The 15,458-nt window shown below is 42.2% G+C and overlaps 1 protein-coding gene across 1 annotated transcript in view; it reads left to right on the forward strand.

Moving 5' to 3' along the window:
• The window catches only part of LOC148127885 (cytochrome P450 2K6-like), a 41,819-nt gene that overhangs the window by 825 nt on the left and 25,536 nt on the right, over positions 1–15,458 (forward strand). The window contains exons 2-3 of the mRNA XM_087919369.1: positions 8,068–8,241; positions 15,168–15,315. Coding sequence (XP_087775495.1) covers positions 8,077–8,241; positions 15,168–15,315 — 313 coding nt within the window. The 5' untranslated portion in view covers positions 8,068–8,076. The remainder of the gene's footprint in view (positions 1–8,067; positions 8,242–15,167; positions 15,316–15,458) is intronic.

Raw genomic sequence — 15,458 nt, forward strand, 5'->3', positions numbered from 1 at the left:
CTGAAGGCAAGGCAAGAAACGATGGATGGAAATTAATTAAGGAGCGAAGGAATCTGGAATTAAGGGGAAACTTTCCAACAGTGAGAACAATTGACCAGTGGAACAGCTTGCCTTCAGAAGTTGTAAGTGCTTCATTACAGGAGGTTTTTAAGATGACAGCCACTTTTCTGAAATGGTATAAAGTGTTGAGGTAATTCCCCATTAGGAAAATGAGCACATACAGGGAGACGTATTGAGAGTAGTGTTTGAATAATACACACACAGCACACAGATACACTCTACAGTAAATGTAGGTTTTTACTTTCCATAAAGGTTTAAGCAAAGTTCAAAATAAGCAGTCCAAAGTCATTCACAGAAAAGATCAGTGCAGGGATAATCCAATAACAAAGTCCAGTGTCAAAAACAGTTCAGTATCAGACTTATATCAAATCCAGGAATATCAGTCAATTAGGAGGAACGGCAAAAACTCTCCAACAGAAGGAAACAGAGACTCACTGAGACTTCTTCTGAGACTAAGATAGGTTTCTGGCTCCATCCTATGGCTGTTTGAGAAACCACACCCAATTACAATTTTTTGCATTCTTAAAGAGACAGTATTAAAATGTCTATCCTGGTTTATATATTTCCAACCCAAATAGCTGTTAGGTGACTTACATTCCTAACATTCTCCCCTTTGGGTAGAACAATATATACAACCATACATTCTAAGTCCATAATCCTCACAGTAAGCTTTATGCTTTACAGAGCCTTGGGCTTTTGTAAAATGATCTGCTATGTTATTTTCTGACATATGGTATTCCAGCTTAATCATTTTACTTTACATACATTGTCTCACATTTAAATATCTTAAATCTCTATGTTTTGTTCTTGTCTTAACAGAAATGTTTGAAGCCATCTGTATTGTTGATTGGTTATCTTCGTAAACAACAATAGAATCTGTTACATCAATTCCCATGTCAATTAGTAGTTGCTTATACAAAACTAAATCTGTTCATAATAAAGATAAACATGAGAATTCAGCCTCCATTGTTGGCAAATTTAGATGTTTCTGTCTAATAGACCTCCATCCAATCAATGCTTTTCCCAATAATACTACAGTACCCAATGTAGATTTTCGTGTATTTATGTCTGTAGCAAAACTTGCATCAGCATATGCAGTTAAATTCAGTTCATCTTTAGGCTCCAAATACAATGCATAATGCATTGTTTGTTTTAGATATCTTAACACACATTTAGCAGCTTGCTAGTGCCTTTCAGTTGGCTCAGCATTAAATATCACTAATTGATTAATACAGTATGCAATATCTGGCCTTGACCAATTACTGAGATAAGATAAACTACCAGTAAAGGACTGATAAATGTTCTTATCAAATAGGACTTTGAACATCACTACGGCTAAACTCCTGGCTCATCAGTGTTTTAGCCAGTTTACAAAGTTCCATTTTTTTAAAAAATAGTAATTGGTTAATTTTATCTGCCTGTGAGATCTTGTATCCTCCCCTAGTTCTATCTATCTTTAAACCAAGATATTGTTTGACTTCTCCTAATTGTTTTATTTTAAATTTCTTCTCTAACAGTGAGATTATTTTAGTAGCTTCTTGTTCAGTTTTGGTGATTAATGCTATGTCATCAGTAAATAATAACAACAATGAAGTTACACCATTACTTCATCTTTTAAACAAACATGGATCAGCCATGCCAGCTACAAAACCTATTTTAGTTAATTCTTTAACTATACACTGGTTCCACTCATATTCTGATTGCTTCAAACCATAAAGACTCTTTTTCAATCTCCAGAAATCAGTTGTATTATCATTTTTGAGACCTAAAGGTTTCTTTAAATATATATGTTGCAATGGTGCATGCAGATATGCTGTCTCTACATCCAAATGATTTATAATGTATTTCTCCTTAGCTGCCCACACTAATTCAGACAAGGTGCAAACATCTCATTGTAGTTATTTGCTGTCTGATTGAATCCTTGTGCTATTAACCTGGCTTTAGGGGTAACAGTCCCATCTAACCTGTCTTTAGTTTATAAACCCATTTACATGCTATGTCATGTTTACCTGGTGGTAACTTAACATTTTCATATACCTCCAGTTTTTTTTTAATGATTCCAGTTCCTTATCCATTGCTTTCTGCCAAGAAGCCTGATCCTTAGCAGGATACAGTTTTAGTTCACTATAATTACTTGGAACTGTATTCACTTGGCATACAACACTAGCCTGATATCTATCAGGTGGTCATGTTACTCATGTTGAACATCTTGGTAATACAGGGCTTACTGGTGGACTCACCTGTGCCACCTGCTCCTGTTCCCCTATTTCTTCCTGTTCTTCCTCTTTAATGGCTATTTGTGGTTTACTGATTTTATCTTTAGGGACTATTTGGGTGTGAATAATGATATCATTTCTGGATTCCTGTTCCAGTCTATCCCACCCAACGTGCTCAAGAAATTTTGCACTAGCACTACAATAAACATGAGCTATGCCTTGATCCCAGAACTAAATGATCTACGGTTGGCCTCATAACCCACAAAAAATAACTTCTTAGCTCTATGTTGCCCTTTCATTCTTACTTGTGAGGGAATATTCACCCATGCTGGAGCTCCAAATGTGTGTAGGTAACTTAAATTTGGCTTTCTGCCATGCCAATGAGTGAATGGCAATTCTCCAGTTGTTGTATTTACTACATTGTTTAAAACATGATTACTACACATTATGGCTTCACCCCACAGTGTTTCAGGTAAACCTGAGTCAGATAACATAGTGTGAGCCATGGCTTGTAATGTTTGCCTTCTTAGTTCTACAAATGAGTTATATTGTGGTCTGTAAGGTGCTCAAAACAAGCCAATTTCAACATTGTTTGGAATCTTTTGTTAACAAACTCAGTCTCATTATCAGTAACTAATGTAATTACTTTACTTTTCATTTTTTTCCCAGCAAACCTTAGCCAATTAAAGAAATGTTGGAATGTTTCTGTTTTATTTTTCATAAGATAGTACAAACCGTATCATGAATAATGGTCCATAATACTCAAAATATAGCAGGCACCTCCTAAACTTGGTTTCTTAGGACCAATTATATCAGCAAACACAACCTCTAAAGGTTCTTTAGTCTTAAACCCATTAAGTCTGTTTGCTGGAGTAACCTTACTTTTCTCCTGGCTACAAGCATTACAGTTTAAATACTTGCTACAGGGTTTCCATTTTACTCCCTCTGACAATTTAACGGTTTGTTTGAGCAATTTGAAATTTATGTGCCCCAGACATCTATGTAATAAATGTATACATTCATCATGTGGCTTAACATTGTTATAAACTGAGTTAGCCATCTTCAACTTGTCATCATGTATCACATATAAATCATTCTCTAGATTAGCAGTAACACTTTTACCCTCTTTCTCTATTATAAAGTTATCTCCCCTAAAGGTTACTATATAACCAATATTAATTAAAGCCCTTACTGATAGCAAATTAAATTTCAGTTTTAGGTACATATAACATAGTTAAATGTTCATTTATACAAGAACAATATGCAGTACCTTCACCTGATGCCTTAATCTTCCATCCATTTGCCAATGATACATGTTGTTTACTCATAGACAACTTTACAAACCTTTCTCTATCTTTAGTAATGCATTATGATGCTCCACTATCAACAACCCACAAATCATGGTTTACAGTTGAATTGCTAGACATAGCTAAACTAACATTCTTCTTGGCCTTCTGGTGATTATCAGTATTCTGTTTTCCCTTCTTACAGAATCTAGCTATATGCCCCCTAGCCCCACAAGAAAAACATTTCCTAACAGTATAGGCAGTTGAAGATAAATCCTCTTCTTCTGGTTGTTCCTTCTCAGTTGGTCTCTATTCAGTCATCTTCTGGCTTCTTCTAACAACCTTCCAGTTATGTCAGTCAATGTCAGTTTATCTCTGGGCAGGACTTCCAGTGAAGATACATAATCATCATAACTTTCATCCAATGAGGAAAGAATGATGTAAACTTGATGCAGCTCTGAAAATATCAGGTTTTTTTTCATGTAGCTCTTGAAAAATTATTTTCATGAAATTCAAATGAGCTAACATATCACCTTTCAGAAGACATACTCTAAACAGTTTATGTGTAAGATGTATGTGTGCACCTACACTGTCATGAACATAAATCCTCTTCAAATTCTCCCAACACTTAGCAGCAGACTCTTCTCCATGAATATGGACTAGCTGCTGGTCAGTCAGTGTTAGTCCAATTATACAAAGAGCTCGTTCATTGTTCTTTTTAAAGTCAACTAGCTTCTTGGCATCATCCCAAGCATTTACATCCAGTAGATTTTGAACTACATTCCATAAACCTTCTCTACGCAGAAGTAGACTGCACTTCATAGACCAGGAAACATAGTTTGTTCCATCCAACCGGGTTATCAGTGATAGACTTGTTGAAGTGTCTTGTGCCATCTTTACCAGGATAGTAAACCACAATTAAATAGTAAACAGCTGTCTGTATACAGTACTGTGTATTCACTTACATTCCTAACATAAAGTCTCTTGCCTGAGCAGGGGGTTGAACTAGATGACCTCCAAAATCTCTTCTAGCTCTATTCTGATTGATTGATTGATTCTCAAGCTTTATTGAGAAGCAAAAGCATGTTGCTTCTCCTGTGTATCTATAGCAAGATGATGATATTGGAATTTCAATCCTAACCTCATGTAGTTTCATGCAAGTCTGGAAAATCCTTTTTAACATCATAAATTTCATGATTTCCTCTCCCTTCCTTGCAAAGATTTGTGAAAAGCAAGAGCCTTCATTGCAAATATCTTTCCATCTTTCCTTTTCTTTATACAGTACTTTATGCATGTACTAATCTGCTCCCTTGACTAGGACTTTTTATTTATTTTTATTTAGTTTTGTCAATTACTTACAAGATAATAGGTATAAGTAAAAACACAGCTATGAATACATGGATACATATAAGAAAAATAAAAGAAACAATAGGACAGGGACGGTAGGCAAATTGATGCGCTTATGAACACCCACTACAGACCTCTTAGAAAAGGGGTGAGGTCAATAGTAGACAGTCTAAGGTTAAAGTATTTGGGGTTTGGGGAAGAAATCACAGTCAGGTAGAGTATTCCAGACACTGACCACTCTGTTGCTGAAGTCGTATTTCTTGCAATCAAGTTTTGTGCAATTAACCTTGAATTTGTATCTATTGTTTGCTCTTGTGTTGTTATGGTTGAAGCTGAAATATTCATTGACAGGTAGGACATTGCAATGTATGATTTAATATACTATACTTAGATTGGACCGAAGGTGACATAGTTCTAGATTTTCTAGATCTAGAATTTCGAGTCTGGTGGCATAAGGTATTCTGCAACGAGTAGAGGAGTGGAGAACACATTGCTTGTTTGGAAATCAATAAAATGTGACCACAGGAACTCATTCAATAATATAGTAGAAAATAAGCACACCCTCTTCCAAAAGAGTGTGGAGGTTTAGGCCATAGAATTTGGGGCTTAGTGAATTGGCAATATTGACTATCCAAAGCTCATTCAGTTATGTGATCTTGCTTATTATTGGGTGTTCTTTTTTTTAATAAAAGTTTTATTTAAGTTTTCACAGAACATACAAATACAAATAAAATATCTTTTTTTGAGAACAGCGTGGCCCCAGGTTATCACTTCTCCATACAGACATAAACTCAATACATATTTATCTTATACATTCTAATCCATATTTTATAACTATTTTCACATTTTTTTCAATAGCTTTTCCCTTTCTTTACTTCCGATAGCCTTATTTTAAATTAACTCATTTCTTTCTTAATTTAATTACATATCTTTTTCTAATTTTTAAAATCTTTCTAATGAATGTTTTTATACTTTTGTCTGCCCTGTTTACAATTTCATATTATCTTTTCTCATAAAACAAATTTCCCCCTGTAATTACGAGACTGGAGTGCAACAACTTTGTATCTTTTTTCAAATCTTATTTAAAAATTTAAGTTACATCCTTACAGTTATAACGTTCATTTTCTAACCTCTATTTATAACACATACCTATTTTCAACCGAATTCTGCTTGGTACACTCCCTTAAAATACACACTAAATTCTTAAAAGAAAAAGGTATATATGTACATATATCTGTGTATATATGTATAACAATAGTAAATTAATAATTATTCTATTAAAGTACAGCTCTGCCATTAATATTAATAACAATCTTTTACATTTCTATTTGTTTTAACAAACATTTCCTAGTAATATCAGTTGTCTTTAACTTTAATCATCTATATTTCATGTTTTATTTATTACTGTCTTTAAATAAAAAACCAAACAATAGTTATTAACAGTAGTCAATAAAGTTATTATTATTATTCAGGTTCACCTTATCAACTGATAAAAATCTTCCATGTTTCTTTTCATTTTTTTAAACGTTCTTTTTAAATCATTGAGAGATTTATTCTCTTTACAAACAAATATTCCATTACACATCAATAGAAATTTTTTCTAAAATCACTTTAATCATTTAAACATATTATAGAACAATGCTATCCCATGCATCTTTGCAGAATCCTCTCCTTAAGTTAAATTTTAACCATTGTCTCTGTGTCTTTTAAACAGGTTTATACCTTTAATTCTTGTACATTTTTCCTGTACCTCTATATCTTGTTTCTGTCTTTTGTAGCTTCTTTTCCTTTCCCTCTTCCCTCTCTTCTTCTCTCTCCCCTTTTTATTCCCTTTTCTATCTGATTCTTCCTCTGTGATCCTCCCTTTTGCTTCTTCCCGATATTATGATTACTTTTCAAATTACTCTTTTTTTTGGTTGTTGCTTCAGTACTTAAGTTTTTAACTCCCTTTCCCCCCTTTCCCTTTTTTACCCCACTTAAAATTACTTGGTCATTGAAGATGGCTTCGTCGTTGTCCCGCTCTTCTTGTTCTGCCAGCATTTCTTGTTGTTTTTCATAGTTCAAGATCTCCATTTCTAAAAATTGAAATATGAAGCCAAAAGATCCTCTTCCATCTTGTTCTTCTTCTTTTTGTTCTTTAAGTCTCATTTTTAACTCTTCAAGGAGTGATGCCATTTTAAAAAAATTTAAACAACCCCCAATAGATTTTATTTTATTTCATTAGGATCCTCTATCCAAAGTTCCAGGAATCATCCAATAATCCAAAACTGTTTCTTCCTTCTTTTCTCACTTTCTCTTTCCAGGGGCTTTGTTCTCTTGTAACAAAGTTTCAGCTACAATGTATCTTTTGCAAGCCTTGTTAAAATTCCACTATCAATTTTTTTTAAGTTCCAGGTGGCCTCCTCCATTTTCCAGATTCCACCCTCTTTTTTCCTTTTTCCCTCTGCTGCTTTCTTTCTTTTTTTTAAAAGAAAGTTTTTAAATTATCCAAGAATCTTTATCCCTTTGACACTTTATTTCAGCTAGAAATAGCCTATTAATGTCAAAGTGGATTAGTATCAATTTTTTATTCAAATCTCTTCTTTATGTTCCAAGTCAGTGAAAACTGTTGATACTGTTAGAGGAAAAAAAGCCAGTTCTGTTTTCTTTCCCTTTCTCTTTCGCAGTTTAAAATCTTTTTTAGGAGTAGTATTAGTCTTTAAAAATCAGGTTCCAGGTACCTTAAATAGATGTTCTCCATTCAACCCAGTCAGTCAAACTTTCTTCTTTAAACTTCCTCCTGCACAATCTTGTCTGGTCGGGTTCTTCTTTGAGATGGCCATTTCTGACAACTGCTGCAACCGCCTTTTGGAAAGGAAGTAATGGCAGCCGAGGAGGAGAGATGCAGCTCTCCTCAACCCCGCTGATGGCTCCCCCTTCTTCACCACCCCTATGGGGTGGCTTCAGCCCTGAATCCGGGCAGCTCGAGGTGCTCCAGCAGTGAGCACGGATCAAAACCGCGGATGATCACGATTTCGGTCCGATGCTGAAGAAGCCCAAACCGGAAGTCTGGGTATTCCTTTTTTTTGTAGACTTGGGGAACATTAACATGTTTAAGATGTCCACCTGAGAAATTCTAAGTATTCCGTAATATGTGTTTTCCTCTATCATTCTTTCAGCTATACAATATGTTTCCCAAGTTGTGGTTCCTTTTGCTCACTCCTATATTAATGAAAAAGAATCAAAGTGAGATCCATGATTTCATACAGACAATCTTGATGGAATATTCCCAAGACCTTGATGAAAATGACCAGAGGAATTTGATCGAATCATTTCTTGTTCGGCAAAGAGAGGTAAATACACACACACACACACACACACACACACACACACACACACTACTGGTTCTGTGGGTGTGGCTTATTTGGTGGGCATAGCTTGGTGGTCATGTGACTGGGTGGGTGTGGCTTGGTGGTCTTGTGACTGGGTGGGCGTGGTCAACTCAATGTCACTCACATCAAAGGGTGCCTTGCCTGGCCCCTCCCCTCTCAGCCATTCCTTGTCACACCCAGCCTCAACGTATCTATACTTCTGTAAAAATATTGTTCACCTGTTTTGACCTTATTATCTACATACTACAGATATATTTTCATGGGCCACTGGAAGGAGGAAATGGCTCACATGCTTCTTTATTTATTATTACTATTCCCTTCAATACAAAACATCACATACTAGGAGGAGCATATTAAGCTGGACTTATGCAACCTGATGTATAAAATAAACAAACACATATTTATGCTCTGGACTAGACATTAAATGCATGTAAATCCCTGAAAAAATATGTGGTAGCCCTGGGCAAAAAAAGGCAGTAAAATCACTCTAGATGTAGGGACAGTGTAAAATATTAATACATGATAAATAATGGAACAATTGAAAATAATAGCACAGAGTTTTCCCTCTTTCTCTACCTTCCTATTTCTGTTTCTTCTCTCTCTCTCTCTCTCTCTCTCTCTCTCTCTCTCTCTCTCTCTCTCTCTCTCTCTCACACACACACACACACACACACTCACACACACACCCCTGTTCATCCAGGCCCAGGAATGGGGTGAATAAGTGGGGGGACGGACTTCTAGGTTTCTAGGAAGAGGCACCCCAGGAAGCTGCTCTACTCTCCAACCACACCGATTGCTGATCAATTGGTCATCAGTGTTTAGGTGTCAAGAATGGCTCCTGTTATGTCTGTGGAACTGGTTGGGGTCCCCAACCAGGTCCGCTGTTTGAGCGGGAGCACCAGCAGCTCCCATTGGTTGGCTCCGTTTGACAGTCGGCTATATAAGCCGGCTGTCGAGCAGAGCCAGCCGTTGTCGCCCCGCTGGTCTGCAAGTTAGCAAGCAGGCGCGACAACCCTTTATTCTTTGCAATAAAGCCTGTTAGTTATACGCTCTGGTCTCATGCCTCTTCCTTACCATCGCTCTACAACACTGGCGGCAAGGATGGGATGGTGAAGGCTAACCAGACGCGTTTATTCAAAGAGCTGTAAGTCACGGAGAGAAGCCACGGGCGCTGTAGCTGCAGCCGCCCACGCTGCAAAGAGCGCGAAATTCAAACTGATATTGTTTGAGCTGATTCGCTGAAATGAGCCACAGGCGCCGCAGCGAGGCCGCCACGCTCACCAAGAGCGCGATTTTCAAAAAGAGCTACGCAGCCCAGAGAGACAGCCACAGCCGCGTTCTTTTAAGGCGCAAATTCAAATAGCGATTGAAGAAGACGAACCTGTTCTTTTCTCCACGATGAGTACTAATTCAGCATTCCCTCCATTCAAACCAAACGAGGAAACATGGGACTCCTACAAAAATCGACTCAGCCATTTTCTTGACGACATCGGTTTAGCCGACGCTGCAGAGCATAGGAAGAAGTCCTATTTCCTGAGTTACTGCGGAGCCGCAGTCTTCGACACCGCTACAGCGTTAGTTGCACCCCGCGCCATCAGAGCGTCCCATGGGACGAGCTACAGGAAATACTTTCAAATCACTATTCGCCCAAACCATCCCAAATAGCCAGAAGGTATGCCTTCAGGGTTAGGAAACAGGCAGAGGGGAGTCGATCAATGAATACATGGCCACCCTGAGAACAGCCGCTTTACAGTGCGGATTCAAAGAATATTTGGAAGACATGCTGTTGGACCAGATCGTCTGTGGGGTGAGAGACCTAAGACTCCAGAGGCGTTTACTGGCAAAAAGGACTTGACTCTAGCCTTAGCCATGGAGGAAGCCCTGGCTGCTGAGCTCTCGGCCCAGTCAGCAGCTGAAATTCAGGGCACTCAATCTAAACCCAGCACGCCAACTGTCCATTCTGAAGAAGTAATCAGCGAAGATGACCCCACAGACGCATCTGACATTAACCGCCTTAAACATCAGAAGCCTTCACAGGTAGGAGCGGGGCAAAGAAACAGCTTCACCCCAAACAACCTCCCATGTGCCTAACCTGTGGAGGCTCCCACCCTAGGGCATCCTGCAGGTTCAGAAACGCCATCTGCCTGAACTGCCAAAAGAAGGGTCACATCGCTAGAGTCTGCCAAGCAGGGCGATCTTTACCTCAAAGGCCTCCACCACCTCCTAACTCCCAAAGGCAAGTGGAGGACTGCTATACCTGCTACCACGCTAACCATACTTCTCAAACCCCTGATAAAATTAAAATTTCTGTTTTCCTAGAAGGTAAACCCTGCAGGATGGAGGTGGACACGGGATCCGCGCTCTCAATCATCTCCTGGGATACCCTGAAGAGGATCCAGCCCAGACTGTCAAGGAAACAGCTACAAAGATGCCACTTGACGCTGCGGGACTACCAGGGCAAGAACATTCCTGTCCTCGGGAAAGGCAAGTTCCTTGTTCAATTCCAAGCCTTTAAGGGCCATCTGCCTCTAGTGGTTGTTAATGGTACCCTCCCTAGTCTATTGGGACTTGATTGGTTTCCTTCTCTCGGCCTTAGTGTAACCGGGATCCATGCTGTCTCAACTTCTGATGTAGATACACTATTTTTTGATTTTTCCGATGTATTTAGCAATGAGCTGGGTTGCTATTCGGGCACCCCATATCATTTTCAGTAGACCCCCCAGGCAACCCCTCTTCGTTTAAAACCACATAGGGTACCTTTTGCCATCCGTCCCAAATTAGACGCAGAACTAGACAAACTACTTAAGCAAGGGGTGCTAGAACCCACTGATTTCGCTAAATGGGAGACCCCCATAGTCACCCCACTTAAGAAAGATGGCAGTTTGAGAATCTGTGCGGATTACAAAACCACGCTCAACCGCTATCTGCAGGTCAGCGCATACCCTGTCCCCGTTATTCAGCATCTGTTACACACTTTCGAACCCGGCACCATTTTCGCCAAGTTAGACATGTCACAGGCATACCAACAGTTCCCTGTCGATGAGCAGACAGCGGAATTACAAACCATAGTCACGCACAGGGGGGCATTCAAGTGTAGGCACCTCCAATTCGGGGTCAGCGTGCACCACCACCAACAAATCTCCTGCCGAACTTCTAATGGGGAGACGCATGTAGAACCACCCTGGACAGGCTACACCCCCACTACTGCCCAGACACCCCTTAGGGTCCGACAGTCTGGTCAGAGACTTTGCCCCACAAGACCTGGTATACGCCAGGAACTTCACGCGGGGATCCGTTGTGGGTGCCAGGACAAGTCGTGTCAGTCACAGGTCCCAGGTCCTACAGGATCCTCCTAGAGGATGGACGTTTGTGGCGGAGACACATAGATCAACTCAGAAGGCGGCGGAAGGGCGCGACAGATACCAACCCATGCCAACCTGCCAGCGCCAACGACGCCTCACCAGTGCCTGGCGGATCCCCTGCGGAACCTGGTCTTCCCTGACGAGCGAGAGGACTGGCGGGAGAACACGAGTTTCGGCCAGAGTCACCACTCCAGCCACCGAGCGACCCAGTTGACCAGCCGGACCTCGAGACTCAGCCGAGCCAACCAGAGCAGGGGTTTTCATCAGCACCACAGGACACTACGCCGGGCAAACCCACGCCCGGCGACCGCTGAGGCACGTTCAAAGACCAGGACTTGACACCGGCCGACAGTTCACCCGAACTGCGACGTTCTGGTCATTGAGCGAAGACAACCCTCATATCTACAGGACTACGCATGTCCCCAGCTGGGGAAAGGGGTGTTATGTCTGTGGAACTGGTTGGGGTCCCCAACCAGGTCCGCTGTTTGAGCGGAGCACCAGCAGCTCCCATTGGTTGGCTCCGTTTGACAGTCGGCTATATAAGCCGGCTGTCGAGCAGAGCCAGCCGTGTCGCCCGCTGGTCTGCAAGTTAGCAAGCAGACGCCTTAACAACCCTTTATTCTTTGCAATAAAGCCTGTTAGTTGTACGCTCTGGTCTCATGCCTCTTCCTTACCATCGCTCTACAACAGCTCCTAATTGCAAATAGTATCTCTTTGCAAATTCTATTTTAAGGAGATAAGAAAAGATCTGATGGATCAGACAAAGGTCAGTCTAAGATTCACAGGGAGCACACAAATCCCTCTGATCAGTCAGGCGAGGCCATGCAGGTAATCTCCCCTCGCCGTGCGCAGAGGATGGAGGGGAAGCAGCTCCACAGAGGACAGGGTTTTCGTCGCGAGGGGGAGGACGGGGCTTATTGAACTGTTATTTGGATCTCTTCTGCCATGTGACCTGTGGAGACAGCCTTTTGCCTTATTGCAAGAATAAGAGTTTCTACAAATGCTCCAAGAGCTTCCAACCCCAATCAGCTTGCATGTTAAGTGGCAGAGCAGTCTGAGAGCACCGTCTTCCTTAAAGAATTGCTCCACTGAAATAGAATGAAGCTGCACAAAAGAAAAACCCTTTCAAACATTTTTTCCTTGGAGCAATTCCAAACAGACCATCCTTCAAAAGCAACTATAAACAATCCACTCTGGGAAGAACTGAATAAACTCACAAGCAACTCTAGTCAGCAGTGGGGCGGCGCGCTCTCTCAAAGATCTCTGCTGCCCCACTCCAGCCCCCCCACTCTCTCACACACGCACACACCTCATTCTCTTCCTATTTTTTCTTTCTTTCATTTCTTTCTCTCTCTCTCTTTCTTTCTGATTTTTCTTTTTCTTTCTCTCCCTTCCTCTCTCTATCTCTCTCTCTCTTTCTCTCCCTTGCTCTCACACATGCACACACACCTGGTCGGACTGGGATGGTGCAAAAAGGCAGAAAGTGAGCGGTGGGGCAGCAGCTGGAGTCACTTTGTTTATTTCGTTTCTCAGCAGTTACGGCAGTGGTGGCACTGGCAGTATTCCGAGAGGGGGTGGGGCTGGAAGATGTACCGGGGCTGCCACTGCTGCATGTGTGCACCTCCACTGCCCCCTCAGCCTCAGTGCAGTGGAGATGCCCCTCAAGGGCCACACTCCCACCTGCTGGCCAGGATGAGATGGAAGTGGAGCATCCCCTGGGAAGAGGCAGAAAGCGGCCAGTGCATGCAGCCCCCATGGATGGTCGCTTTGTTCATTTTGTACCCTGAGAGAAGGCAGAAAGCAAGCAGCTACAGGTGTGGCGGTGCTGCTACAGGAGGCAGCCCCGGGAGTCCCCACCCTCCCTTTTGGAGCACCTCTTACCACAGGGTCAAACAGATATTCCTCCCACGTGGAGTCAGCTCCTGCACAGCCCTGCCTTCCCAGAAGAGCAGCAAATAGCTTGCTTGGATGGGGAGGAAGGAAAGCTCCAGGTTGCCCGTTCTGGCTAGCAGCTCTGCTCTCCTTGCTATTACAGGTTCCGGCACACTGGCCAGCTTGGATACGGGGCATTTGATGCCCCACCAACAAACGCTGTCCTGCCAGATGCTCCTGCCACTACCAAGAGCAGTTCTCACCCATCTCTCGCTGCTGCTCTTTTGGAGAGGCACGGCTGCATGTGTGAACTGCTGCAGTGGTGGCAGGCTGGCTGATGCACTGGAACCTAGAAGAGATTAAGGGGAACAGAAGTGCCAGCCCAGCATGCAGGTCCACCCCATTGAGCCCGCTGCACCAGAGGGACTTGCCCATGTGCCTTCTCTTTGCAGAAAGTCCCAGCCTCATGTGTGCAAATGTGAGGTCCCAAGACTTTCTGCTAGGGGACAGCATGTGGACTACCGGCTCAGTTCTGGCTAGCAAAGAGGCATCAATTGGGAGACTTCTTGCACCAAAAAAAAAGAGGCAGCAGCTGCTGGCGGGGAGCCCAGCAGCTTTCAGTCCTGGCTTGCCTTCCCTGGCAGCCAGCCGCTAGGAGAAGGCAAGGTCGCGGCCATGGATGATGAAAGAGGCAGTCGTAGAGGAGGAAGTGAGGAGGTTAAGGGCCAGGCCAGGACCTCTGAAGAAGGGGAAAATAGGTGACACAATGCACCTAAGGGAGAGTGGGTGGCAAGTGGGCGGTGGCTCCGGGGCAAGACTGGAGCCGGGGAATCACACATTCCCTGACCCAGCCAAGGCAGCTGGCGGTTCCAGGGCCTCAGGGAATAGCACACATCCCTGGGGCTCCTGCCCCCGACCCAAGGAGAAGGCTCTGCGTGGGGCATGCATTGCTTATCTTTGGTGAGCTAAGCTGACCAGGCATCAACAAGGCAACTGGCGAGGCAATTAGCTGGGCCATGTGGCGAAGGCAAGATATATATATAGGGTGGGGGGTGGAGGGGTGGGACGAGCATTGAACGGCCGGAAAAGATGATCGAGCATCCAAAAGGGGCAAGCGACCATCGGGTGACCGTACCGGTTTGGGGGCGTGGCCAGCCAGAAGTCGCTACCTGCTCCACCACCCTTCTTGCTACCAGATTGCCGGAACTGATGCTAAGGAGTTTTACTCCCCCTCCCCACTTGAAAATAAATCTGTTCCAAATGTAAGACACAAGTAGAGAAGATGAGTTTCAGTTTTAGTTTTACTTTCACATCAGCAACCAGCTTTAGTACAGAACAGTTGAGCTAAGCCATGCCCAGGCTCTCCTTCTTGCTCACACAGCAAATACTGTTTCGGTTTCCAAACAGCCCTCAACTCTCTCACACACTGACAGGACACTAGCCGGATGAATACCAATGGATGTTGGTAGGCAGAGGCAAAAATTTTTCCTCCTTATTTTCCTCCCCCCAAAACTAAGCCCAACCACATGATTTCATAGCAAAGCACAGGTATTGAGCTAGTTATTTTATATGTGTGTGTAATTATTTTTTTAGGAATGTTGTTCATGTGAGTAGGTTCTGTTTCCTTACTTGAATTTTGTTTATATACTTCAGGAGAATAAGAATACAAAAAATGATGGATATTTCCATAATGAAAACCTTCTAGGTCTTGTGGATGACTTATTTGGTGCTGGAACAGAAACAATGGCAAACACTCTGTGCTGGGCCATACTCCTAATGATGAAGTATCCAGAAATTCAGAGTAAGTACTTTCATTTTATTGACTTCCAATAAAACTATAAAAAGAATTGAAGAAGAATTGTTGGCATTTGGAATGTTACTTGAACGAAGTGAAAGAGATGAACCAAGAATTAAGTTGCCTTTCAAATAGACCAGGCAACATTG

This window comes from Pseudonaja textilis, chromosome 1 (genome assembly GCF_049901715.1).
Source record: "Pseudonaja textilis isolate UNSWEBS1 chromosome 1, rPseTex1.2, whole genome shotgun sequence".
NCBI classification, from domain to species: Eukaryota; Metazoa; Chordata; class Lepidosauria; order Squamata; family Elapidae; genus Pseudonaja; species Pseudonaja textilis.